This window comes from Hippopotamus amphibius, chromosome 5 (genome assembly GCF_030028045.1).
Source record: "Hippopotamus amphibius kiboko isolate mHipAmp2 chromosome 5, mHipAmp2.hap2, whole genome shotgun sequence".
NCBI classification, from domain to species: Eukaryota; Metazoa; Chordata; class Mammalia; order Artiodactyla; family Hippopotamidae; genus Hippopotamus; species Hippopotamus amphibius.
Genome location: NC_080190.1, coordinates 36,430,441 through 36,457,251, shown reverse-complemented (window position 1 = coordinate 36,457,251; position 26,811 = coordinate 36,430,441). Strand labels below are relative to the sequence as shown.

At 40.1% G+C, this 26,811-nt stretch overlaps 1 protein-coding gene across 4 annotated transcripts in view; it reads right to left on the bottom strand.

Annotated features, from left to right (window-relative positions):
* CPEB3 (cytoplasmic polyadenylation element binding protein 3) overlaps positions 1-26,811 on the bottom strand; it is a 176,580-nt gene that overhangs the window by 141,642 nt on the left and 8,127 nt on the right. For 2 of the 4 annotated variants that reach the window (XM_057736334.1, XM_057736337.1), the window contains exons 1-2: positions 6,866-7,043; positions 3,035-4,053 (exon numbers count right to left, since the gene is read on the bottom strand). In XM_057736334.1, the coding sequence (XP_057592317.1) occupies positions 3,035-4,042 (1,008 nt within the window). In that variant the 5' untranslated portion in view covers positions 4,043-4,053; positions 6,866-7,043. Of the gene's footprint in view, positions 1-3,034; positions 4,054-4,267; positions 4,588-6,865; positions 7,044-26,811 lie in introns of those variants that run through there. The other 2 variants (XM_057736336.1, XM_057736335.1) reach the window with 2 other exon arrangements.

Genomic DNA, 26,811 nt, shown 5'->3' with positions numbered 1-26,811 from the left:
CAGGAGATAGTTCCACAAGTAAATCCCTTTGAATGGAGCCCAAAGAGAAGCTGACGTGAAATGAATTCTACCTGACAGCACGAGTGATACAAGGAAATTAAGGACAAACATCAACAAAATTAGCCAAAGCGCTAGTACCTAAGTTATGCCACTCTTCCTCTCAGGACCACAGTTTCCTTACTCATAGAAATGAGGTGGCTTTTAGATACAAGTAATCCCTAAGGAAGCAGCCACCCCAACCCAGAGAAACCAATCAACTTTGTTAGAATTAAGAGAAGGGCATAAGAAAGCATGTGCAGCTTGAAAAATCACATTCAAATACAGTTATTGCTTTCACAATATAAACCACAGAAGTAAAGCTCCAAAAATTCTATTGTGTGGGTTGGCAAAAGAGAGTGAAGCAGCACTGCTAGAGTGAGGGGGTTTTTGGTTTTTTTAAAATATTATGATACATTAGCGTAGATCACTGTTGAAAGCCCCTTTTAGCTCAAAGACTGTGAAATAAAATCATTAAATTGGTATTCTATGAAATAAACTAGATTTAAAGAAAAAAATCCTATTTGTCAAAATAATTTTTAAAAAAGTCATTAGGAACTACTTAAGGTATTTTCTCTTTCGTAGAAAAATGATTTAAATAAACATAAAAAACGTAAAATTCTGCACATAAGACTCAAGGCGGTTTTGTTTTTTTAAACTTGATACAATTATCAACACAAACCAAGTCTGCTAATACTTCAAGCCAAAACACAACCAGGTTAACTCCTACTCTGGTTCTAATATTGCTTCAAAACCCTGAAGCCCCATTTAAGTAAAAAAGAAATGAGACATAAGGTCCATGTAATTCTTCCTGAGGCCAAATTTATAAAACTCAATTTTCAATCAAATCTCTCCTCCTACAAATCTTTTAGCCATCTTTCCCTACTCAATAGCACTACCAGGGATGAAAAAACAAGAACCCAAACTCAATCCAGTCCATCTGGCTCTCATTAGCATGGCTGGTAAACGGTTTGCTGAGAAACAACTGGCAATCCCCACGTTACTTGTCAATATCAGTTTGGGAGAAATTTTATGGATTTAATCTCTCCCCAGTTCCCATTTCTGGAGATAATTAATCAAAAGCTAGTTGTATTCGGATTTTACTCTTAGAAAAAGATAACTGATATCTACACTATTAGCTTCTAGGCCCAAAACCTCCTGTCAGATTTTAGGTTATCCTCTGAGACTGGATTTGGGTAGAGAGCATCGAATAAAAAGAGACTATTAGAAAAAGAGGGGCTCTCCTAACCAATGCAGCCTCCTTGTCCAGGCCCCTGCCACACACACACACACACACACACACACACACACAAACACACGCGCGCACACACACACACACAAATAAGCACAAAGAGAAATTTCAGAAAGCAGAGTCCTCCTCTTCTCTATTGATCTAATCTCAGTTTGCAGTCTCTTCATATTATTAAAACAAACAAACTTTAGAATAATGGGGAGAAATATACCTTAATATTAAACTCTTCCATTCCTGAAGGGCCCGTGTAAAAATCTGGTAAGACTGTCTCGTTAAAAACGCTCATACACATAATTTATGGGTTTCAGGGACCTCCCCTTCAACTGTTGAGGTTAAAAATTCTTGCTCTAGCTTAGAGAATCATGTGCTTCTTAATAACCCTATCTCTTCCTTCATGGATGGGAGCCGTGCCAAACATCACATCTGAAATGTAAAGAGCAATAAAATGAAGGCTCCAATTGCACCTGATGCTTTAAACTAACTGTCAAATGTCGGTTCTGCCATTTTTCAGCAATGCTCAAAGGATTTCTGTTTCATTTCCTTGGATCCAAAGATCCAAACTGGGTCTTATCCGAAGCCCTCCTCTCTCCGTCCTTCTTTTCAACTGAGCCTGGAAGTGTATGGCCAGATCAATTTGTAAGTGAAGGATGAATGTTTGCCTGAGAACAAAGCCCTCCAGTGAACACTCACCCTCACCACCCCCTTCCAACTCAAGATGTCCAGGACACTGCCAACCGATGTGGCCATGCGTTGGATCAGAAAGCAAGAACAGAATAAGGACACTCCATTCAACCTTTTTGTCTGGGGCACTTCCTGGGTTTTTCATTGGCATTTAACACCAAGACACAAGGCTCGTTTTTCATTAAAGTTGCAAGACTTTCACTTTGCCCAGTTTCAAATGGTGTAATTGATCTGCATTGTCTTCTTAAATAACCCAACTGAAGGACACTGCAGCTTTAAATATTTCAGTGCCAGCTAGCAAATAGACTCCATTGCAATATGGCTCTGAAGGTCGCGTCCTATTGTCTCTTTCCTCTGGAAAAAACATTTTCTAAGTCCTTCTTCTAGGTAACATAGGAAGGGTTACCCCTAGAATTCCCACTCTTCCATCTTGGTCCCTGGTAGAGTTCCAGTGTTTATTGGAATTTCACACTCCTAATTTTCCCGGCAGGGGCAATATGCTGATTGCTATTAATGATGCCAGCACCTTAGCGAGACATAAACATATGTGTTCACATTAGTTTAATTGAGCATATGCAACTGTCTGAAATAGCACCACTCAAGGGCTGTTAACCCCTTTAAGAGTGGGGGCCAGGATGGTTTAGGAGTGGACGGCTTTCAAGAGGCACCCTGAGCCCGTGATTGCATAACGTGAAATGTGTAGCTACTTAAAACGACAGGACTCTCAGCCTACTCATACTGGGACGATGCCGGCACCCAGCCATACACTTGCCGCTTTTCTTGTCAAAGAAGGTCATAAGAAGGGGCACAAGCACGACGAAGGGAAAAATAAGCTAAAAGAAAAAGGCCCTTTTCTATCTTGTCAGGGTGCATAAATACGATTCCTCGAGTAGTCACAATGTCCCCCCACCCCCAGTGAACTGAAGGCTTCGGGAAAGGGCAGGGCAGTTGGACATCGCTGCCTTTTTTAAAGAACAAAAATCAATGGCCGATTAAATGGCAGGGAAGCCAGGGCAAAAGGAGCAGAGGAGAAGGAAGCCGTGTGCAGGTGCACTGGAGCATTACCTGAAATGGCAACAGATTGTTACCATTGTCCGTCCGGAAAGCGTTATCCTCCATCCAGGACTTGGAGGTGAGCGGGGCCGCGCGGGGGAACTTGGGCGGCGCGATCACATTGCTGGAGAAGGGCTTCTTGAGCGGCGAGATGGGGTTGAGCGGTGAAGGCACCCCCACGCCCACGCCCACGCCCACGCCGACCGCCCGGCGAGGGTCCCTACCCGCCTGCAGGCCGCCCCACGGGTTGGACGGCGCGCTCCAGGCCGCGTTCACGCTCTGGTGTGTGTTCCAGCTGGACGACGCGGACGAGGCGGCGGCGGCAGCCGCGGCGGCCACTGCCGCCGAGGAAGAGGACGGCTTGCTAGTCATGATGGGCTGGTGACCGTACGCCGCTGCGGCGCCCCTCTGCGCGTAGGGTGCCTGGCTGGGGCTGGCGGGCGACCGGCGCTGCTGCGAGGGCTGCGCCTGCGGGGGCTGCGCGGGCTGCGCGGGCTGCGGCGCGGGCGGCGGCGGCGGCTGCTGGTGGTGCTGGGTCTGCGCCAGGCCGATCTGCGGGGAGAAGGTGCCTCCGAAAACTGGGTTGACGTGGTGCGGGAAGTTCTGGAAGAGCATGGTCCCGTTGACTGGGGTGATCCCCTGGAAGAAGCTGTCCTCTACCGCGTTCGTGGTGCCCGTGGACCAGGTGCTGCCGAAGGACGGCGACAGCGACGCGCCCGGCGCCGCGGGCTCCTGCGGCGGCGGCGGCGGCGGCTGCTGAGGGGGCTGGTGGAAACCCAAGCCCGGCAGGAGCGGCGATTCCATCTGCATCTTGTCGGGGCCGTTGGGGGCCGGCGGGGCCGCGGCGGGGCTGAGGGCCGGCACTGTGCTGCTGTCCTCCGGCTTGGGGGTCTCTGAGGACAGGGGCGTGGACGGGGCTTCGGCTGTGCTGGGCTCGGGCTGGGGCTGCTGCTGCTGCTGCCGCTGCTGCTGGGGCTGGGGCTGGGTTTTGCTTTTGTCCATCAGTAAATCATCCTGCATGGTTTGCGCAGCTGAAACGGGAAAAAAGAGAGACGCGTTATTGTCAATGCGTTCGTTAATGCCCCTTGCTGAAGCGGGCGGGTGTTTTACTTGCGAAAATCCAGTGCCACCGCTATTAGCCAATTGCAACGCAAATCCATAATCTCCCATTTAGAAGAACAGGTCGGGCTGGGGGTGGGGGGGGTTCGTTCAAGATCTCTAAAAATACTGTGAGAGCGTCTTCACCCTTTCTGATGTCTAGATTCCTTGTCTGTATTAGTGAAAGATATGCTTATAAGACAGAAAGACAGCAATTTCGCCACGTCTCTTTTCCCTTCACCGGAACTCAGAGCGCTCAGCCTGCAATGAGAAACTGATTCTGGTTCCTGTTTTTTCCCAAGCACCACCCTCCCCCAGCTATTTGCATACGTCAATAAATACTGCTGCGTCCTTCAGCAAGGTTAAAAAGACACCGCACACGACCCTTTCTTCCCCCTTCCCCGCTCCGGCACTTTAAAGAAACAGTAGTCTTATCCCCCTTGATTAGCAAACTGCCTTCTTGCTTCGATAATTGTTTCATTTAGCAGCAGCGAACCACGAGGGAGGAAATCCTTGGCATTTGTGAGGAGGAGGACTCAGCTGCACAATCATTCTCTGGCCTCCCAGTAGCTGCAAGCTACTCCATTTTGTTGGAGACAAAAAAAAAAAAAAAAAAAAAAAACAAACCCAACATCGTTTTTAAAGAGGTAAAAATCTACTGAAACATTTGGAAGTGCTTGCTTCTTGTTACTCTACGGATTAGGGTTTTTCTGCTTATTCTCCGATTTTCTCGTCTCCAATTCTGCTACACGAGAGATTTCTTGGCATCTCAGTGGTTTAGGGCTCCACAGGAGCCTGAGAATTTCTCTGCAGAGTGAAGAAATGTTCTGGTTGGATTTGAGGTCAGAGAGAGGGAGAGAGACACGCGGAGGGAGGTAGGGAGAGAGGGAGGAGAGAGGAGGGAGAGGGGCGGGGGACAGTGACTATGAGATGGGGTGGGGGTGGGGCTTTTTAAAAAATCCCTTTGAGACTTAAGTAGAAAGTCAAGATAATTCTGGGGTTGCCAGATTTTTCATTTTTGAATCCTCCTGCTGCTGCCTTGGTCACAAGACTCTGGCAAATTTAGAATCCATTCTCTTATCACTAGTATTAGCAGTGAAAGATTATGGTTTGAAGACCCTGAATTACCATATGCTAGCTAACGTGTTAAAAATAGCATAGTACAAAGTCCCAAACTCTCATACATTGTAATTATAGTGCATTGCCATCACTGCTTCATTTAGCCATATAAGGAGCATATGGTATTTTCCATTTCGCAAAGAAGGGCTATATTCACCTCTGCCATACAGCCTGATTTATCATTCAAGGATGAAAATAGCAATCGCTCAAAACCAGCAGATTCCCATACACATAGTTATCACTGAGTTTGTCCCTTAGAACATGTTAATTGTTTTAAATATATGAATATTACAGTGCTGAGACCCTGAAAACAAGTATTTTGAAATGTTCAAGGAGCATATGACCAAATATATAATTATTTTTAGATGATGATTCAGTATAACTGCAACAAAATTATTAATATATTTAATGCAGTTAATTGACTTAGATACTTGGAGAAGCATCTTTCTCAGGACACTTGTAAAAGAGCATTCAGATACACACACACACAAGTTCTGCCTTTGGACATTCTCATGATAATAACTGTTGTAAAAATAAATGTGTTGAAAAATGTATATGCTACCACTCTTAACTATTAAGCAAAATATGTCAGACTAAGAAATGGGATTAAAAGTAGTTCTACTGTTTTATTAAAGAGTATCTTTAAAATGGTTAATCTTTGATTTTAAAGTTTCATACATAGATAAAATAGTGGGCTCAAGGAAAAGCTTCACAGCCACCTTTCTACTCCTCTGCCCCCAACCCCCACCCACAAAAAGCCCAACACAATATAATACACATCACAAGTTGCCAGCTACTACCAATAAAATCTACTTAAGACTGATTGTTTTCCTTAGTTCCCTTGGTCTCAAATAATGGCTTTGATCAGTATTGTAAAATATGACAAAGAGGCAAGCAGAGTTTGGATTCACAACAGCACAAAGTTCTATTGCTGCCAAAGGAAATGGACATAGAAAGAGACATTTTCATACTTGGTTTAAGCAGTGCTGCAGTAAACCATTATAATCTGGGATTTGAGTCTCTTCCAGTGTGCTACATTGTCTTTACAATAGCCATATCATCATGGCTGAAATATGCATTTGATTATAATTTTAATATCACTCAGCTTTTCCGATGCTCGTATCAATGCTTTTTGTTAATGCCTTCAGTTTAAACTATATATTCGTGGTGAAAAAATTAATGCTGTACTATAGCAAAAAAGCCAAAAAGTAAGGTAGACAGAATATTTTAAGGCTGTAATATTAATATATTTATTAAATTAAAAAAATGTTATCATACCAGGAACACCCATTTCTCTTTTCAACATTTCTTAAAGACATAAATTTCACTTTCTGCATAAATTCACTCTGTCAAGGTCAAGACCCATCTTTAATAAATAAGACCATGTTAAACAAAAGATAAGCAGTAGATTAAAATAACATTTACAAAGTTAATATGCAATGTCAGTAACTGCTTATACAGTCTGTTCGTTTGGGTGGGTTTTTTGTTTGTTTTTTTCTTTTTTCTTATTTACAGCAAAGTCCGAGAAATAGATACCTCCTTCCCCTCCCCCCACCACACACACAATAGATCTTCCTTTACATGCAGTCACCCAATCTCACGTAACAAATTCTTAGCAGCAGTTACCTTTGAGGGTCCAGTTTTTAAGGGTCGATAAAATTTAAAAGTGTACAATATTTATTTTCTTCTTTCAGGTTGATTATGTGACCGCTCTGGCAAAAGCACTTTGACAACTGTAAGAAGAGAGGGCATGCGCACACAGGGAACTGTGGGGGCTGAAGTCCTTCACTAGGTACTCTGCCCGACTTAAGCACGTTCAGCCAGGAAAGGAGGAAGCCATGCAAATACTGATTCCAAGGGAAAGAGGTTGTGCCAGATTACATTATATCTCTCTAACCAATCTAAACCACGAGTTAAGATGAAAACGGGGGAAAATAAACTGGTCTGTCAACTGATTTAGTAGGAAGTCAGGTTAAAAGAAAAACTGGATTATAGGACTCAAAATAAATAAACCCAGCGGTGCTACCTTAAATGGTATTAGAATGGTAATGACTGGGTAGCCCGCAATAGGAACCCTACCACAGCAGAAGAAATGGGGTGGGGAGGAATAAGGAAGGGAGGAGGTGGACTACTAGGGAAAGATACTTAAAATCTGACCATACTTTAAAGAAACATGTTTAATATTATAAAATGAACAGTACTTTAATATTAAATATGATATTAACCTTGGAGGTCAGGTTAAAAATAGGTTTCAGTCACAAATTTTTGACATCTATCCACGAAGATTTCCTTGTATTTGATTTTCAATGAAGGCACAAATCACTTATTTCAAGATTCTACTTGATATGCTCTAAATCAACTCACCTCCTTATTTTACTTGTCAAAATGAAAGTTTACCTTGCATTATTCATACAATGATCAATCAAATAAAATTCAACTCTTTTTAAGCTAAAATGGTGTTTGGTTAAATATTAAAAAAATAATCGGACATGTTTAGTGTTTCATTGTATAGTGCAGTGTCTTCTTTATTCAAGACAGAGGTAGATACAGTTTCTATTAAAAAATTTTTTTTTCCGATGTACATTTTTCCTATCTTAACCTCATGACTCCAAGGCTGGAATCTCGCAACATTTTAACATCAACTGGTACTATTTATAGCTTCTGAGAGCAACAGTTCAACTACTAGTTTGCTCACATAGGCAGAGGACATTATTTCTTGCGGGATTTGGTTCAGTGCCACTCACCCAAGGGGTTCAGAGTAAATGTCAGTTGATGACTGTGCTGATTCAACTTCGAACTAAAAATGTTAAGCATCATTTAAAACTGTCTTAATTCTCTATTTCCCCTCTTCACCAATTAGAACTAAATTAGTATTACCAGAGACTACCAATTTGTAGCAGATAGTCTTTGTTTCTAGTTATGTCTAAGTAAAAAAGCAAAACTAACAATTTAAGAAGAAAAAATCATTTTGAATCAATCTGCCAAAAGCTCTTTTTAAAAAAACTAAAAAATGGTCTTCTTATTCCTACTGTGAACTTAGCATATATTCCCCCTTTTTTTTTTCTTTTTGTCTTCCTCTACCTTCCTAAAGAAAGCTTTACCTGTGCCAACATGCTATGCTTACCATATTCATTCCAGAGTCTCTAAGGATCAACTCACAGTTAACCTTACTCCTTAAGACTTCCCTAACCTACCAAACTTCTACATTTTGAAGTATTTCAATTAAGTTAAAAAAAAAGTTCCCTCATAAAACCCTTATAAAAACTTGTTTTAAAAAATAGATTTTTAAATATTTGAAATTATGTCAAGATTTTATTGGTAAAGTAGAAATTCTTTTTTTTTTAATTTTTAAAAAACTAAAAAAAATTTTTTTGAAGTTAATTTATTATTATTTTTTTGGCTGCATTGGGTATTTGTTGCTGCTTATGGTCTTACTCTAGTTGTGGCAAGCAGGGGCTACTCTTCACTGAGGTGGCTTCTCTTGTTGCGGAGCACAGGCTCTAGGCACTCGGGCTTCAGTAGTTGTGGTGCATGGGCTTAGCTGCTCTGCTGCATGTGGGATCTTCCCGAACCAGGGATCGAACCCTTGCCCCCTGCACTGACAGGCGGATTCTTAACCACTGTGCCACCAGGGAAGTCCAGGAATTCTCAAGTTATTCAGGTGTGTTTGAAAATGGTTTACTTGGGTGTTTATCAACCCACCTGGACCCAAGTACAGGTCTACTAATCCTATAATGAAGAAAAATAAACTTTGGCCTCTGACCCTTTGATAAATGACAATGAGTAATTAGCACTGCCCATACTTAACATACTTTTATTGTATTTGAAAATGAACAGTCTCTGCTCTTCCATTCCTAAAATGAGCACTCAAATTTAAAAAGAAAATGACTCCGACATATATACCAAGGTGTAAATAAATACTAAGCAGGGACTTCCGTGGTGGCGCTGTGGTTAAGAATCCACCTGCCAATGCAGGGGACAGGGATTGAATCCCTGGTCCAGGAAGATCCCACATGCCGCAGAGCAACTACGCCTGTTTGCCACAACCACTAATCCCACTTGCCTAGAGCACGTGCTCCACAATAAGAGAAGCCACTGCACTGAGAAGCCCATGCACTGCAAAGAAGAGTAGCCCCACACACAGCAACAAGACCCAACACAGCCAAAAAATAAAATAAATAAATAGATAAATAAAATAATAAAAAATACATATATACCAAGCAAACAATAAATTATAGGAGGACCCCCAACAAAGACCTTCTCTACTGAAATCTTATTTTGTATTAAACCAAAAAGGAAGCATCTTCTGAAATTTTGTCTTTAGGTCATAAAGCTTAACCATAGACCCCTTTTGAATAGTCATGGAAGGCTGTGAAAATAGAGACTGCACTTGCAAAGTTAATTCATTGAGATATACATTGGTCAAATACATCTTTCTAGGCTTCCTTCTTTCCTTTCTTTCCCTACTTACATCTCCAGCACAATGCTTATAAGTCCTGGGTACTTGGTGGTTGCTCCATGTATGTTTGCTGGATAAATGAATAAATGGATAAATGAATGGAGGATGAAGTATAGTTTTTGATTATCTAAAACAGCCAAAGTTTGGAACCTCCCTGGTGGTCCAGTGGTTGGGACTCCACGCTTCCAGTGCAGCGGGGACTCGGGGTTGATCCCCGGTCAGGGAACTGAGATGCCATGTGCTGCACGGCATGGCCAAAATAAATAAATAAAGTTCATTTTAAAAATAAAAGTAAAACAGCCAAGGTTTGAGTAAGTATTAAATTATTCTCCACTTACAAGAGCAATTACTTTTTCATCAGCTGCAAGAATAGGAAGTGGTATGAAACAGAAAACCATTTTGGCCCTTATGATGATGCTCAGCAGTATGCAGATCACTGGATTATCATCACCAAATAACATTCATTAAGCACTAATTGAACAAGGAACTTTGTTCCCATCTAAGAGTTTACAGTCTAATAAAGACACACACCCTACCCCTCCACAGAAACTGCTTCATCAAGTTCACAATAGCCATTCAGAGCTAAGTCGAAAGGAGGTTTTGTTAGTCTTATCTTGCTTGACCTTGCAACACTGACATAACTGACCACACTTTCTAGATATACCTTCTTCCCTTGGCTTCCTTCACGTTGTCCTTTATTGGTTTTCTTACATTTGGGGTTTTACTCCCTTGCCCGCATGTGCACACACATGCTCTCTCTCAGTCTTCTTTGCTAACTGACTTTAAATATTGAATTCCTCAGGGTTCTATTCTAGGCCCTCTTCTCATCTCACTCTATGTGAGTGGCTTTCCCAACTAAAAGGAAAGCACCAGGCCTATCTTTATTAACAGCTACATTCCCAACATCCTTCACTGTGCCTAGTACATAATAAAAAGGTATTCAGGAAATATTTGTTGAATTAAATTTACATTTATATGCAAAGGGCAACAATGCCAACACAATCTAGGTGGCAAAAAATAAATAAATCTAGAAGGACGTACACTACCAGATATCAAGACCTATTATAAAGCTATAATAATTAGATTGTGTGGTTATTGGCACAAGAATAAGCAAATAGACAAATGGACCAAAAAGTCCAGAAACAGATCCACATATGTATAGTTGTTAGAGAACTGTTGACCAAAACTACCCGCTTTGGCCAGGTATAATGATAATAGCTTGCCTGAGTTGTCTCACAACGAGAGGTCCCAATAAGGAACATGGTGCTGCCTCCAAAAACCAACCAGGAGAATTCGAAAGGGGCCAAGAGAAGGAGGAGATGACCAACCTCCCAGACTCTTTCACGCTGGAATCCATTTTGGCTAAGAGATGCACGCACCACCAGGAAGGACCCTGAGTCAGACTGTGGGCCAGCAATGACTGGCCAGAGACAACCTGGAAACTAACCCCAATCACCATAAAACCTAAGACCGCAAGCCACATAGCAGAGCAGTTCTCCTGGGTTCCCTTACTCTGCTGCTCTTCACCCGGACACCCATTTCCAATAAAGTCTCTTGCTTTGTCAGCACATGTGCTTCCTTGGACAATTCATTTCTGAGTGTTAGACAGGAGCCCACTCTCAGGCCCTGGAAGGGGTCTCCCTTCCTGTTACATGGTGACCAGATTTATGAAAACAGTAACACTGCAGTAGTGAAACGATGGTCTTTTCAATAAAGGATATTGGAGTCAACTGATTATCCATCCATATGGCAAAAAAAAGACTGTCATCCTTACCACACCATACACAAAATCAATTCCAGATGGACTGTGGGGCTAAATGTAAAAGCTAAACAATAAAGCTTTTAAAAGAACATAGGAGAATATTTTTATGACATTAGAGTAGGCAACAATCTCTTCGACAGGTCACAAAAGCAAAAACTATAAAGGAAAAATTTAATAAACTAATTAAATTAAGAACATCTGTTTACTAAAAGTGAAAAATCGCAGAATGGGAGAAATATATGCAATATATATTTTTTCAACAAAAACTTGTAATTCAAATATATAAAGGGCCCTTACAAATTAATAACAGAACATCCCAAAGAAAAATGGGCAAGAGGCTCCAACAAAAGATATTCAAACGGCCAAAAAGCAAATGAAAAGGTGCTCTACATCACTAATCATCAAAGAAATACAAAATACAACCAGAATGTCTAAAATTGGAAAAGGCATACAATATCACACATTTGCAAGGATGTGAGGCAATTCATTATCAAACACTGCTGATGGAAGCATAGGTTAGTGTAACTATATAACCACGCTGAAAAGCTATTTAGTAGGATCTATGAAAGCAAACAGTCACACATCTTAAGACCCAGCAATTCTGCATCTAGATACGAAGGTGAGTCAAAAATTATCCGCACTCTGGCTGTAGAATTTATTTTAATTAACTTTTAGAAAAGGCAAATACATCATTTTTTGACATAATCTTGCTTTTCAATACACTTTGTCCATCTGTCAACAGGCTTTCATGTTCCTTCATTAAAAAATGTTTTAGGCTGAGCTGCGAGCCAGGAACGCACCACTGTCTTCACTTCATCAGAAGTGAATCTTCATCCTCGTAGGGCTGCTTTCAGGGGACCAAACAGGTGAAAGTCCTGTGGAGCAAGATCAGGATTATAGGGAGGATGCTTTAACACCTCAAAAGGAAGTTTTTGCAGAGTGACAGTGTGGGCAGAAGTGTGCAGATGTGCATTGTCATGCAAGATCACAACGCCCTTGGATAGCAGTTCTCTGCATTTAATCTGAAGTTTAGGCTTCAGCTCTTCAATAAGCATCTCACTGTAACAAACACTGTTGATTGTTTAACCTTTTTCCTGATAATGTTCTGATACTGGCTCTTGAGAATCCCAGAAAACTGTAAGCATCAACTCTCCAACTGATGGTTGACTTTTGAACGTTTTCTTGGTCGGCAATAGAGGATGTTTCCATTCCATACTCTGCCGTTTACTCTCAGGCTCCCAGTGATGAATCCACGTCTTGTCACCAGTAATGATTCTCTTTAAGAAACTTTCACCTTCCTTAGAGTATCAGTCCAAATTTTGTTTGCAGATATCCAAACGCTTCTATTTATGCTCTTCCATGAGTTGTTTCGGTACCCATCTTGCACAAACTTTTTGAAACCTAAGTCTGTCATGGGTTACTTCATTTTGAGGTGTTAAAGCATGCTTCCTATAGTCCTGATCTTGCTCCATCGGACTCTTACGTGTTTGGTCCCCTGAAAGCAGCCCTACGAGGACGAAGGTTCACTTCTGATACAGAAGTGAAGGCAGTGGTGCATTCATAGCTCGCAGCTCAGCCTAAAACAGTTTTTAATGAGGGAATACAAAAGCTTGTTGACAGACTGGCGAAGTGTATTGAAAAGCAAGGAGATTATGTTGAAAAATGACGTACTTGTCTTTTCTAAAAGTTAATCAAAATAAATTCTACAGCCAGAGTGCGGATAATTTTTGCCTCACCCTCGTATATACCCAATAAAGATGCAAATATATGTTCACCAAAAGACATGTTCAGCGCAACATTATTTATAATAGCCCAAACCTGGAAACAATGCAAATATCCATCTACAATGGATTGAATAAGTAAATCTGTGATAGTCACAGATATGATAATGGAATATCATAAGGCAAAGATAATGAATAGACGCCAACTCTATAGAACAACCTAGATGAACTGCATGAATACAATGCTGAGTGAAAGAAACCTGACACCTAAGAGTATATACTATATGATTCCATTTATATAAAGTTCTAATAAAACTAATTTATGGGGCTAGAAGGCAACATGTTGGTAACTTCTGCAGAGAAATAATGATTGATAGGGGATATAAAAGGGGGCTGCAGGGATGCTGGTGATAGACTGTTTCTATTTTTGGTTGTTTGTTTCTTTTCTTTATTTGGCTGAGCCAGGTTTTAGTTGCAGCACAAGAGATCTTCTTTTTGCAGCGTGTGGGATCTAGTTCCCTGCCCAAGTATGAACCCAGGCCCCCTGCATTCGGAACTTGGAGTCTTAACCACTGGACTGCCAGGAAAGTCCCTACTCTGTTTCTTGAGCTGGACACTGTTACACAAGTGTATTTACTTTAAAAATTCAGAAAATGGGACACATGATTTTTGCACTTTTCTGCATTTTTGGTATACTTTCTTTAAATTTATAAAAACATATACATGTATTTATAAAGGTTAACTACCTTCTCTAAAGTAAAGAGGAAAAAAATAGCACAATTCTGGGCAAACAAGAAGGGGAGCCTTAAGTTTGGGTCATCTAGGCTAGAGAAATAAACTTGGGGGTTCCTATGTGCCAGACCTACTATTAGAGGCACTAAATGCAAAGATGAAAAAAAGCCCAAATCCCTTGACTTCAAAGACCTCACAGCCTAAGGAAGGAAAAATCATTCTGGTCAACTATGGTAAATTAGATATCCACTAAGTAATCTAGAAAGCTTTTAAGATCGTTAAAGCCTAAGACAGTTTACAAGCACAAAGTCCATGTCCTCTGAGTAAGGACCTGTCAAGCAATTCTAGATCAGACCAAGTTTGAGAACAGAATGAAAGAAAGGGAGTAAGGACTTCCCTAGTGGTCCAGTGGTTAAGAATCCACCTGCCAATGCAAGGGACACAGGTTGGATCCCTGGTCCGGGAAGACCCCACATGCTTCAGGGCAACTAAGCCCATGGGCCACAACTACTGAGCAGGAGTGCTGCAACTACTGAAGCCTGTGCAATGCAACAAAGAGTTGCCCCTGCTCGCTGCCACTAGAGAAAGCCCACGTGTGCAGCAATGGAGACCCAGTACACCCAAAGAAAGAAAGAAAGGGAGTGGAAAGGGTGGTTTGGTGGGCACTCTGAAGAGCACCTGGGGTTCTTTATGTTTCTTGCCTCTCTGTTCATTAGTTTTGAGTTCATTCATTCATTCAACAATTTTATGAAAAACCTCCTAGCCACAAAGTAGCAATTCCAAAACTTCACCTGCTTTTTTATTGACTCTGTCTCTAATCTCTAAGAGAAAACTGAGTATATTAGGCAGTAATTTCTCAATATCTCAGCTGCCTACCCCCTCTTTACAAACTTATCCCCACCCATACTTGCTTTCCTTCTACCTCAGAGGAAGCTGAGTTCCCCTACTAGTCCACACTAATTCCTCCATCTATAGTCTGGAGTTCATTCCATCTAGTTTCCTTGAGACCTAGTTCATTAACCAATTATATCCAACTTTCTCCTTCCCATTCCAGACAGGCTGTTTGAAATAAACCTCTAAATCCAAGCTCTACTTCTCTCTCATTTCCAGTTGACTCCCGAAATTTACTGCATCTGGCTTCAGCCCCTACCATCCTGCTAAAATTGCTCTTGCTACTGATCTTCCTCAAGTCACCAATGACCAACTGACACCTTTTCAAATTCTTATTTTATTTGTCATTTATCCTTCATAAAACACTTGTAGTAGGCAGAATTCTAAGATGGCCCTCCAAGAGTCCAAGCTATAAGGAAAACAGGAACTTTAGTTCTATAAAGCCAATTCTGCCAATAAGAATGAACCTGAAAGTGGATTTGACACCCTAAACACAGAACCCAGTCAAGCTGACTACAGAATCATAAGTTAATAATTTTTTTTTTTTTGAAGACACTGCTCTCCTGGTTCTTCACTTCTGAAGTTTCTTCTCAGTCTCTTGGTCATTAAATGCAGTTTTCCCCAGGGTTCTCCTAATTCTACTCTCTCCCAGGAAAGTGGTACATTCACAAATTGTGAAACTAAGTTCACCACTATCTATGTTTCCAGAACAAGTCTTTTTGCTAAGCTCCAAACCCCCATTTAAGTAACAACTTCTCTATCTGAGGGTCCTACAGCACCTCTTCTCCCACAAATGTGCTTCTGCCTTTATTCCTGTTTTATTTATCTTAATCTGTTTCATGGTACTACCATCCATCTTGTCACTCAAGTTAAGAATCTGGACATGATTTTGTCCTTTCCCTTCTCCCTCACTGAGGGGCAAGTCCAATTGGTCACTAAAACTTGTTAATTTTGCCTCCTAAATTTCTGCTTAACATCTCCTTCTCTTCATTCACAGCCAGCATAAAGCCTCTATGGCAGTAACATCCTAATGTCTCTCATCTAAGATGTACCCTTCCAAATGTGGCCTCCATACTAAAGCCTGAGTAATCAGTCAAACACAGTTTTACCATGTTATGCCCCTTTCTAAAACTCTTTAATTACTTTTCCCTTGCCAGGGGGATACAATACACCATAACTCTTCTACTCTTCTTCCCAGCCATACCAAACTACAACAGGTTTCTGGATGGATCATGCCTTTATACTATGATGCCTCTGCATGTACTCTGTCTGCCTGAAATACCTTTCTACCTCTTAATAACGTACTCCTACTCACCCAAGAGAACCCAGTTCAAATGTCACCTCAGACCATGTGAGCAGAATTGCCCATTCCTTCCTTTGTATACCTCTGTCCCACACACATATCTCTATTACGATACACTTCACACTTGAGTATAATTACCTGTTTACACATTTGTGTTTCCTAAAATAGCTCCAGGATCAGGACTATATTCATCTTTGTAACTCAGGCACAGGGCCTGTAATATAGAGACAAATCAAAGGAGAAAATGTCTTTTACTTCAATTTATACAGTCTGAGAGCACTTCTTTAACATTAGATAAAGAGAAATTCTCTAGCCATTAAAGGTATTTCAGAATCACTGTGTTTAATGACACTGTATTTAATGTTTAATGAAGACATTCCATACTAAAATTTGGTTTAATTAATTTACCCTTTCTCCTGCTGCAGGACATTTAATTTGTTTTTAAGTTTTCAGTATTTTCCAAACTGATTGTTTCTTTATAGCCATATTTCTAAAGAAAAAAGTACTTGGTCAAAAGGCATAACATTAAAGCTTTTGATATACATTAGCAAAATTTTCAAGAAAGTTTGCAGCAGTTCATACTTCCTAAAGAACTGAACTTCTAATATGAAAACAATGTATGAATAGTGTATACAACTAAGAATATTATAGTTACTGTTCTGATAATAACCTAATGTAGAAAAATGTCTCTACTCTTTTGATATGCAAAATAAGATTAAGTCCCTTTCAGCATCCTAATATGCTTAATACTTTGTCATTCTTCTTCATCATACTTTCATGTGATAATGAAATAGTAAAGATATGCTTATGTACTTACAGCCTATGTTTGCTGGAGATTTCATTTCAAAGAATGACATATAAAGGTGTACGTGTGTGTATTCCATTAGAGAGAGAAAGATGAACAGCCTTCATCTATGTTCCCTATGTTTCTAGACTTCAATTGCACTTAATTTTATTTAAAAACCTAATATTCATGCAGATGGTCAAAAGGTACAAATTTCCAGTTATAAAATAAATAAGTCACAGAGATGTAATATATAGCACAGGGATTATAGTTAATAATATTGTACTGCATATCTAAAAGTTGCTAAGAGAATAGATCTTTAAAGTTCTCATTGCAAGAAAAAAAATTTGTTTCTATGTGTGGTGATGGATGTTAACTAGACTTATTGTGGTGGTCATTTTGCAATGTGTACAAATATCAAACCATTATGTTGTACACATGAAGCTAATATGTCATATCTCAATTTTTAAAAAGAAAACAGCCCTAATATTTCATGTACCTGTGTTCATCTTGGATCTGAATAATGTTCAGTAGACCAGATATTTTACATAAAAGGTTTTATGCATCCAAAATTTGTAAACATACACAGAAACTAAATTTGAACTCTTAAAAAAATGTCCCACACTATTTTTAGATTTTATCCAGTGGCAAGTTGAGCCCCCTCACCACAATGTTCTCTCCTTTGCTTCAGTCAAACAGCTTGTTCATTTTCCTACTATCATGGTAACTCAGTTACAAGAACCTTCTGGAGACTGCAAAAATTGCAGAATGAACTCAGAAAATATAGTTAAGCTTCATATGGGTTATTTCTCCTCCTCCTAAAATAACTGCCATTTTACATTTAAAAGTTTCACTTTAAAATATCATTCTGGAAGACCATGTGCACTTTCAGAAGACTTCAGAGAAGCAAACCCTACCTAGTTAATGTTTTAAGTTGTTCTTCAAATCTCCTGACAGTTTCACCATTTCACTTTAAATGTTGTTCACAAGTTGCCCTCATTAAATTGGAATCAACAGGCACCTCTCAAGGAGCTGCCTTAGAAGTTTATCACTCGCTTCCACAGTTTCAACTTCCATCCTCAAAGTTTTAGCTTCAGTTTTGAACATTTTCCCAAGAGCATTCCAATTGCCTGTTGGACATTTCCATGTTCAAGTTTCACCGTGTCACTCATCGTTATCTACAGGACAAAAGCAAACCTTTACCCTAGTATTTAGGGCTCTCCCCTTCTAATCCCAACCTATATTCTCAGATAGCATTGGCCCCGTTTCTCCAGGCAAATTGGTCTACTCATGGTCCTGAATCTTGCTGATGTTACCGATCCCATATGGCATACACTCATCCTCTCTACTTCTCCTAACTCACCTTTCTTCAGGGCCTAGTTCAAACACCAGTTTCTAAAAATTGCATCTATCTGTACCACACATGTATAGCTTTGCATTTCTATTTAGGGACTTCCCTGGTGGTGCAGTGGTTAAGAATCCACCTGCCAATGCAGGGGACATGGGTTCACTCCCTGGGCTGGGAAGATCCCAAATGCTCTGCAACAAGAGAAGCCACCGCCATGAGAAGCCTGCGCACCAAAATGAAGAGCAGCCCTGGCTCACTGCAACTAGAGAAAGTCTGTGTGCTGCAACAAAGACCCAATGCAGCCAAATAAATAAATAAATGTTTATTAAAAAAAAAAATATATATATATATATATTTACCTTTTCTGGTATAATTATATTAATTCACCAACTAGAACTCTAAGCTTCTTGAGGGAAGGCACTGGAACTTACGCTTTTGTTCTTCCTCAAAGCCAGGTAAAGTATCCTACAGGGAGCCTAGTAATAAGAGCTAACATTTATGGACCATATACTGTGTGCTAGTGCTTTCAACTTATTAGTTCATTTAATCATGGTAATAAACCTATGAGGTAAGTACTGTTATAGTCGCTAATTGGAGATAACAACATGGAAACTTACAACGGTGATTTACCTGTCCAAGGTCACAAAACTAGTGTCAGAACTAGGACCTAATTTCAGGTTTGTCTGACCCTAAACTTTCTTTTCCTTAGTGACTCATACAAGCAGGTCCTTTTGTCCTACTTGATCTAAACAGCCCAGCAGATAGCTTGGGCTTCAGAGGTGTGAAAAGAAGGCAACTTATGGTTCAGCAACTTTTCTTTCTCCCCCCGACACAAAGCTTTTATACAATGACCTTTGCCTGAAAACCAAAGATAAATTCTAACCAAAGGGATTCCAAATTCCACCTATGGGCAAGACCCAGTCCCATTCCAGGAAGTTCTAAAAACTACATGATTGTTTCCAAGAGGATGAATCATCAAAAGAACTGATTTTAGTCTTAGATCTAGAGAGCAAGGCTGGTTTGGGCCTGAAAATGGTGGAGAAAACCTTTCTTGGCCACAATCTCTATACAAGTATACAACAGGTGTTGTACAAGTTAACAAGTCACCAGGACCATCAGAACCAAAGGGAAGGGCAATGGTCAGTATGTCTACCCAGGTCACCCTTGGACCCTGGTATTTGAAACTAAGTAGTGTTTGTGTGATGTCAGTGCCTTATGTTCACAGAGGGGATTAGACTTTACCAAATTCTTTCAACTTATTATCTCACTTGATATTAACAGCCCTGTGCAGTGGAAAAATGGCACAGACAGGGTCCTTGTGTTTGCTTCTGCAGTGCACCAGAAGGTTGGCCAGGGAGGCTCGTAGAGACTGAAATCTAAATGCTCTGCTCACCAAGCTCACGAATCTTAGTGGCAGAGCTGCATCTGCCTGCAGGAAGAAGCACCTTTTCCTAATTTCCACAAAGGGACTATATGAACAGGTGACAGCAACAAGGATGACTATTGGGATCCCTACGTTAAATAGGTGGGTGTCAAATACACCTCAATAAAGCTAGAAAAATAAAGAATAAATAAAGATGTGGAAACCCAGGCTCAGAGATGTTACAAGATATAGTTAATAACTAGTGGATCCAAGATTAGAATTCAAGTCTTCCAACTTACCAGTTAGCTTGCTTTTTCAACTATACTACAAGTCTCCCATTGGTTCCGTTTAATGTAGGCTATCTCTGTCTTCTCATGTGGCAGACTGGTATCCTCAGCACTTTGTTCCAACCAGCTGAAACAAAGTCCAGAGCTTTTTGGTGTAGCTCTGTCCTGAAGCCACAGCTGTCCTCTTACTGAGGAAGCTGAGAAACAGATACGTGTGCCAACTGTACAAAAGGGATACTTTAGATGGGTCTCCTACCACTTCTGGAAAAACAAATTAGACCACCTGTCCTAATGTTATGGGTCATACATTATCACAGTGGTAGAGAGTTAACATTATTAATATTATGGCAGGTGGCGTGTGGAAAAGCCATGAGGTATGAAATTCAATGATCTAAATTTCGATACTAGCATTACCACTTATTAGCTGCCTGGCCCAGGGAGATAACAATAACAAATATTCACTGAGTACATACTATTTGCCATACCATGTACTTTGTTTACGTGATGAATAATTTCACACAATCCTAAAAGGTATGTATCTTCATTACCCCCATATCACAGACGAAGATATTGAGGCTCTGGGAAGTTCAAGTAACTGACCATAGATTACACTGTTGGGAAGTGGAGGAGCCAGGATTCAAACCCTAGCAATATGACTCTCAAACTCATGTTCTCAACTTCATAGTCTTTGTTTCCTCTAGAATAAAACAGAGATAATAATAACAGCTTCCCTACACAAATAATCAGAATTTGTTAGCATATACAAGGGCATTTTTAATAAACTGTAAAGCAGTAAAGGTCAAGGTATGGAACCCAAAGTTAACACTGACATGCAGAGGGGTTTATCTGGAAGGTCCACACAAGTACAGATTTCCTTGTCTCCTTTCCACTTAATATTAGGAGTCAAATGAGTTGTGTTAAGACCATACTTCTTCTAACAACAATGATCTTGGTCCCAGACATTTCTTACTTCACTTCTTTCCATATCCTGTGTTCCTTCTTATGGAAGCAGAATACAGTGGGACATATCCTTAAACTGCTAGAGGGTACAGATTTTACTGTTTATTAGTTTCAATATTTGTAGCTTCAGAAAATTTCTTCACCATTTGGTGATGATGATGTTTATACTAACTGATCACTTATTTATGTAGGCATCTAAATAAGCATTTTACATGCCTTATCAGTTAATCCTCAAAATAATCCTGAAAGATAGAAGCTATCATTCTTCTCATTTTTCAGATAAGGAAACCAAGTTTTAGAAAGGCTAAATAATTTGCCCAAGGTGACATAACTCAGGTCTGGATGAATAAGCTCAGGTCTATTTTGACTCCAAAACTCAAGCTTGCCACACCCACAGGACAGTACCCACATTTTCTTTACAATCACCACCTCCCATTGCTTTAGTGACCATATTTTTTCTACCAAAAGTCAAAACATGTGGCCTGACCATCTGAAATAAACTCCAGAAAAATCCAGGACCCGTGCTTATTGGGCTTTTATCTTCCTTCCTCATACCGGATCACCTAGAACAAGCTCTATTCACATTGTTCTCAGCTTCTCTTTTGAGCTCAGGCCTGGCTCCTTTTAATAATTCATCTCCCAAGCAGAGGCCTCCACCTAAACTCTTCACCCAAAAGCCTCAGAGCCTCTTAGAAAATGCAACCTCGACCAGTCTTACCATTCTAAAAAATTCCTCTCGCAAAAGAAAAAGATGAAAAGAAGAAACAGGGAGAGGTATTGTTTGGCCTCTCCTTTCTAAAGTGGCTCTATGATGCAGTTTGCACTGTAGGTCCTCTCAAAGAGGACAAAAAAGAAAGCACAAGCCCTAAACTTCATATGCAGAAATCATCTGGAAATTCACTCACTCAGCACCATTTATTGAGCACCAACTATGCAGTAGGCTCCCAACACTTATTATTGTTCTCTTCCATCTAAATGCAAGATCAAGAATATTCAAAAGTAGTATACAAGAAAGATCTTTCTACATGGGGGAGAGGGGGTATGGTTATTGAAAAAATAAAAATAAATAAGAAATATCAGGTAAGTGCTATAAAGAACAAAAAAGGTGACGTGATTGAGAGAATCTGGTAAGATATTAACATTAGGTAGTTACTAAAGGCCTCACTGATGAAGTGACACCTGAATTAAGTTCACACCTCAATTAAAAGGACCCATCCACGTGAAGACTGGTAATGGAGGATGCAAAGGGAACAGCTAATGTGAAGATCCTAATGCAGGAGGAATAAGCCTTTAAAGCAGAAGTCAGCAAACTTTTTCTGTAAAGGAGCCACATACTAAATATTTTAGGCTTTGCAAGTCACACTTAAGGTCTCTTGTTGCATATTCTTTGGTTTTGTTCCTGTTGTTGTTGTTATTTTACAATCCTTCTAAAATGTAAAACCCCTTCTTAGTTCCCTGGCTGTGTAAAAATAGGCCTCTAGCAAAATTTGGCCCCTCTTAGTTTTCTGACCACTACTTTAGAGGAACATCTAATCTATTGTAGCTAGAAAGCAAGTAAACAAGCAGAAAGTGGTACAAGATGAGGTCTGAGAGGTAGTCAGGAGCCATATGGTATAGCACCTTTTAGGCTAAATTAAGATTTTGGATTTTTTTTTCTAAGTGTGATGGGAATCCCCTGGAGAGTTGTAAGCAGGACAATGACATGATCTGATTTATGCTTCAAAAAGGCCATCGTGGTTCTATGTGAAGAACAGACTCTGATGAGGCTAAGAGTGGAAACAGAGAGTTGATCAGGAGACCAGCTATTGTATCATGCAGGCAGGAGAGGACGAGGGTGGTGACGTTAGAAAGAGAAAGAACTGAACAGAAGGGGAACTAAACACTCAATGAAAGCTCTGTTTATCATTGATAAACAAAACATGGAAGAATTCTTGAAATTTTACTTTAAAATCAAAAGAATACTATAAAGAGCTTGATGAATAGAAAAATCTTGGTTACTCAAAATTTTAGCAATAATTTGACATGTTTGATTTGTAGATATTTGACTTTCAGGAGGATCATCTTTTCCTCTCTCTGAATCATTTCCTTTAGTGAAATGGTTCAATTTCTCCTCTGGTCCCTGATACTCATTTTCCCCATTTCCCTTAAATGTATTATGAAGTACACTGAGAATGTTCCTCTCATTTCAGAGTGCACTGCAGTCAACCAAAAGAGCAAAACCATTTGCTCTTTTAAAATCAGAGAAACTCTTCCAAATTCCCTTGGCAACCTGCCCTTCCCTCAAAGTTTTCACCATGAGGAAGTTGTAAATGTAGGTGGATCTCACTCTATCCAAACTCATTTTCTTATCCTTTCCTTGATAAAAATAAAGCTGTGTTTTTGAAAACTCATCAAGGTGCACATTTAATTTGGGCACTTTTTGGGTATATTTAGGGGAGAAGACAAAAACAAAACCCAGACACACACACAAAGAGGTTCCGATGATGGCAACTGTTAGAGAGCAGACAGATTAGATAGTGTCATGGGTTAGGTTCCTTGGAGACAGATTATGAGACCAATTTCAAGCAAGTGATTTATTGAGGCAGGACGCAACTGGTAAATACATCTGCAATGAAATGAGGAAAACTAGGAGAATCAGAGTGAGACACTGACCCCAAAGTGGTTGCAACTTCGGCAATACTCGTGGTAGCTGGGACAGGTCCCTCAGACTTGTCTCCAAAGAGGCAAGGAAGCTGGGTCTTTCCATCTTAAATCAGCCAGTCACTGGCCGTGAGGCATAACCTGGGAGGATAACCTAAAGTGAGGTAGTTCCCTGTAACCTAAGGCAACGCCCAGCAAAAACAAAGTTTTTCACCATCAGGAACTAAAATTCCCAGCAGCTGAGGGAGCATTACGTTACCCATGAAGAGAGGATCTGGGCTGGAGCACACAGTACACACTAGAGGGATACTCAGGTGTTCTCATAGTCATTTTTATTGTTTAATATGAATCAAGGTAGATGGTATTTTACCATGGGTATATAGTTTTTTTATTAAAATACTCTAGTACTTTTTAGTATACGAAATATACTAATTAACATGCCAATTGGTATTTACCACATAATACAATAGTTTTACCACATAAAACATTCTTATTAAAAATAAAGACTTCATGTTCAAATGTTTAGGAACATACTTTCAAAAAATACTGCTGGAAAAATGACTCAAGTGCCCTTTCAACTGTGCACCTTTATGCAGCTGATCATTTTTGACTCTTCCTCCTCCTTTATCAAGTCCTATGGCTCCTTCCATGATAAGACTCCTCCATCTATCTTTTTCTGTCACTGCCATCAATTCTGGTCCCCACCTTCTTCTCCTCAAACTTAAACTGTCTCCTGTGTCCAGTTTCATCCAAATTGTGGGGGTTTTGGGGGGGGTTGAGGGGGAACGCTCCATTGCATGACTTACATTAATTAAATTAATTCAAGTCTGTGCAGGGCACCAGGGAAATAACATTGAGCAAAAAAAAGACAATCCCTCCATCTCTTATGAACATTAATTTCTAGGGAGTAAGCAAGACCTTCAATAGTAAATTCCATGATAAATAATTTCATGGCAGTTGTGATAAAAATGCTATGAAAAAGTACCAGATATTATGAAACCACATAACTTTGGGACCTGGAGTAGGGGGTCAGGGAGGGGTTTTCTAGAGTAAGATGAACCTTAAAGAACAAAAGGATATAAAGTTCAAAGGAAGTATGCTGCATGCAAAGAGAATACCATCCATGCTTCTTCTTACCTTCAAGATCTGAAGAGGAAGAAGCATGGTATATTCAAGGAACTAAAGAAGAAAGCCAGTAGCCAGCATGCTAGAGCTCAGGGTTCATCTGGGAATGCCCCTTCTAACACTCCAACCAAGAATCACACATTGCATTTAGTTGTCATGTCTCCTTAGTCTCCTTTAATATGGGACAGTTCCTCAGTATTTGTCTTTCATGATCCTCACACTCACAGGATCTTAGTTACCCCACCAGGGAGCGAACCTGTGCCCCCTGCAGTGGAAACGTGGAGTCTTTTTTTTTTTTAATATTTATTTATTTGGTTGCACCAGGTCTTAGTTGCAGCGGGCAGACTCCTTAGTTGTGACACTTGAACTCTTAGTTGCAGCATGCATGTGGGATCTAGGTCCCTGACCAGGGATCAAACCCGGGCCCTCTGCATGGGGAGCACAGAGCCTTAGTCACTGTGCCACCAGGGAAGTCCCGAAGACACTTTTGAAGAGCACTGGCCAGCTGTTCAGTAGAGTGTCCCTCAATTTTGGTGTCTCTGATGTTTCCTCATGATCAAATTCAGGTCATGCATTTTTGGCAATAATACCACAGAAGTCATGCTGTGTCCTTCTTAGTGCATCATTTCAAAAGGAACATGATGTGGATATGCCCCACTGTGGTGACGATAACTTTGATCACTTGGTAAAGGTAGTGTGTGTCAGATTTATCCACTATAAAGCAACTATTTTTCCCTTTTTACTTAAATATCTTTGGGAAGATACTTTCTATGTGAACATCCTGTTTATCAACATATTCACCCACTAATTTAAGCATCCATCAATGACTTGCCTGTATCTATTATTCCTGTGGTGTTTGCAAGTGGTGATTTGCTATTTTCATCAACCCTTCTAATTAGCTGGAATGCCACTATAAGGTAAGAGATGACAGGCAACTGGACTGGGGTGAAGGGAGGGGTAATGGAAACAAATAAATGGGTTTGAAACATATTTAGAAGATAAACGGACCACACTTGGTGACTGACTGAAGGGTAGGTGGATAAGTGAGGGAGAAGGATGACTCAAGGAGGACTCCTAGGTTTAAGGGAGTGTGTACATATTGGCTCAGATTTCCATATATTGTAAATATATGACAGTATGTCTCTTCCATTAAACTGTAGACAACCTGATGACAAGAACAGTGCAACAATGTATTATTCATATCTTTGTATCCCCAGTACTCCCCACCATGTCTGGTACGTAGTTGGAGCTCAAGAAATGATGTTGAATAAACAAATAGCTGATCTTACTCAGAATTACAGAGTTGAGATTTCAGCTGTAGGTATCAAATCAGTTACAATACCTTCATAAAAGCCTAAAACTCTTTTAGTAGAGGAAAACTACTTATCTATTTTCCCAAAAGAGTATATTCTGGTCTTTTAGTTTATTGTGTACACTTTCTCTTCTATCATTAATTCATCTTACCCAAGAGGTACAACCCAGAAGCTATAAAACAGAGGTAAATATTTGAGTATAACAACAAAATTTCACTTCACACCTATCAGATTGCCAAAAATTAGTGCCTATTTATTGCCTATTCCTGATAGGGGTGGGGGTAAGGAGAGGCTTCTGTTTCCTCACCTCTCAAATGAGGCTATGTGGATTAGGTGAAATGTTTCTAGGCTCAAGCAGGGATTTAGTAAAGATTGACACACTGCCTTTCTCTATATATATCCACATGCTCCTCCTTCAAGACCCAATTCAAACCACTCCTCCACTACGAAGACTGCCCAGACCATCCAATATGCAGCAACTTCTTTTCCCTTCTCTGAGTTCCTAGGGTACCTATCTGTAAAATTCTTCAAAAATTAATCATAGGTAGTTCTGTGATTGCTCTTGCAATAAATAATAAATCATTTTCTTCTTTGTTATTTAACTATTCACATGCTCATACACTGTTCTCCAGTGAAGTCAGATATACCTGGATTCAAAGGTCAGCTATGCCACTTATTTGCTATGACTTCATCTTTCCAGTGTTCAAGTTCTTATCTGTGATATAAGACACAGCCATCTATATGCTAAGGTCATTGTTAGGATCTGAGATAATGTGTGTAAAGGGCCCAGCACATGCCACATATTAGGTGTCCAATAAGTAGATGTCAACAAGTAGTTGAGGGCAGCTGTCAGATCTTTTTCAAATTTCAATCCCCTCCCAGTT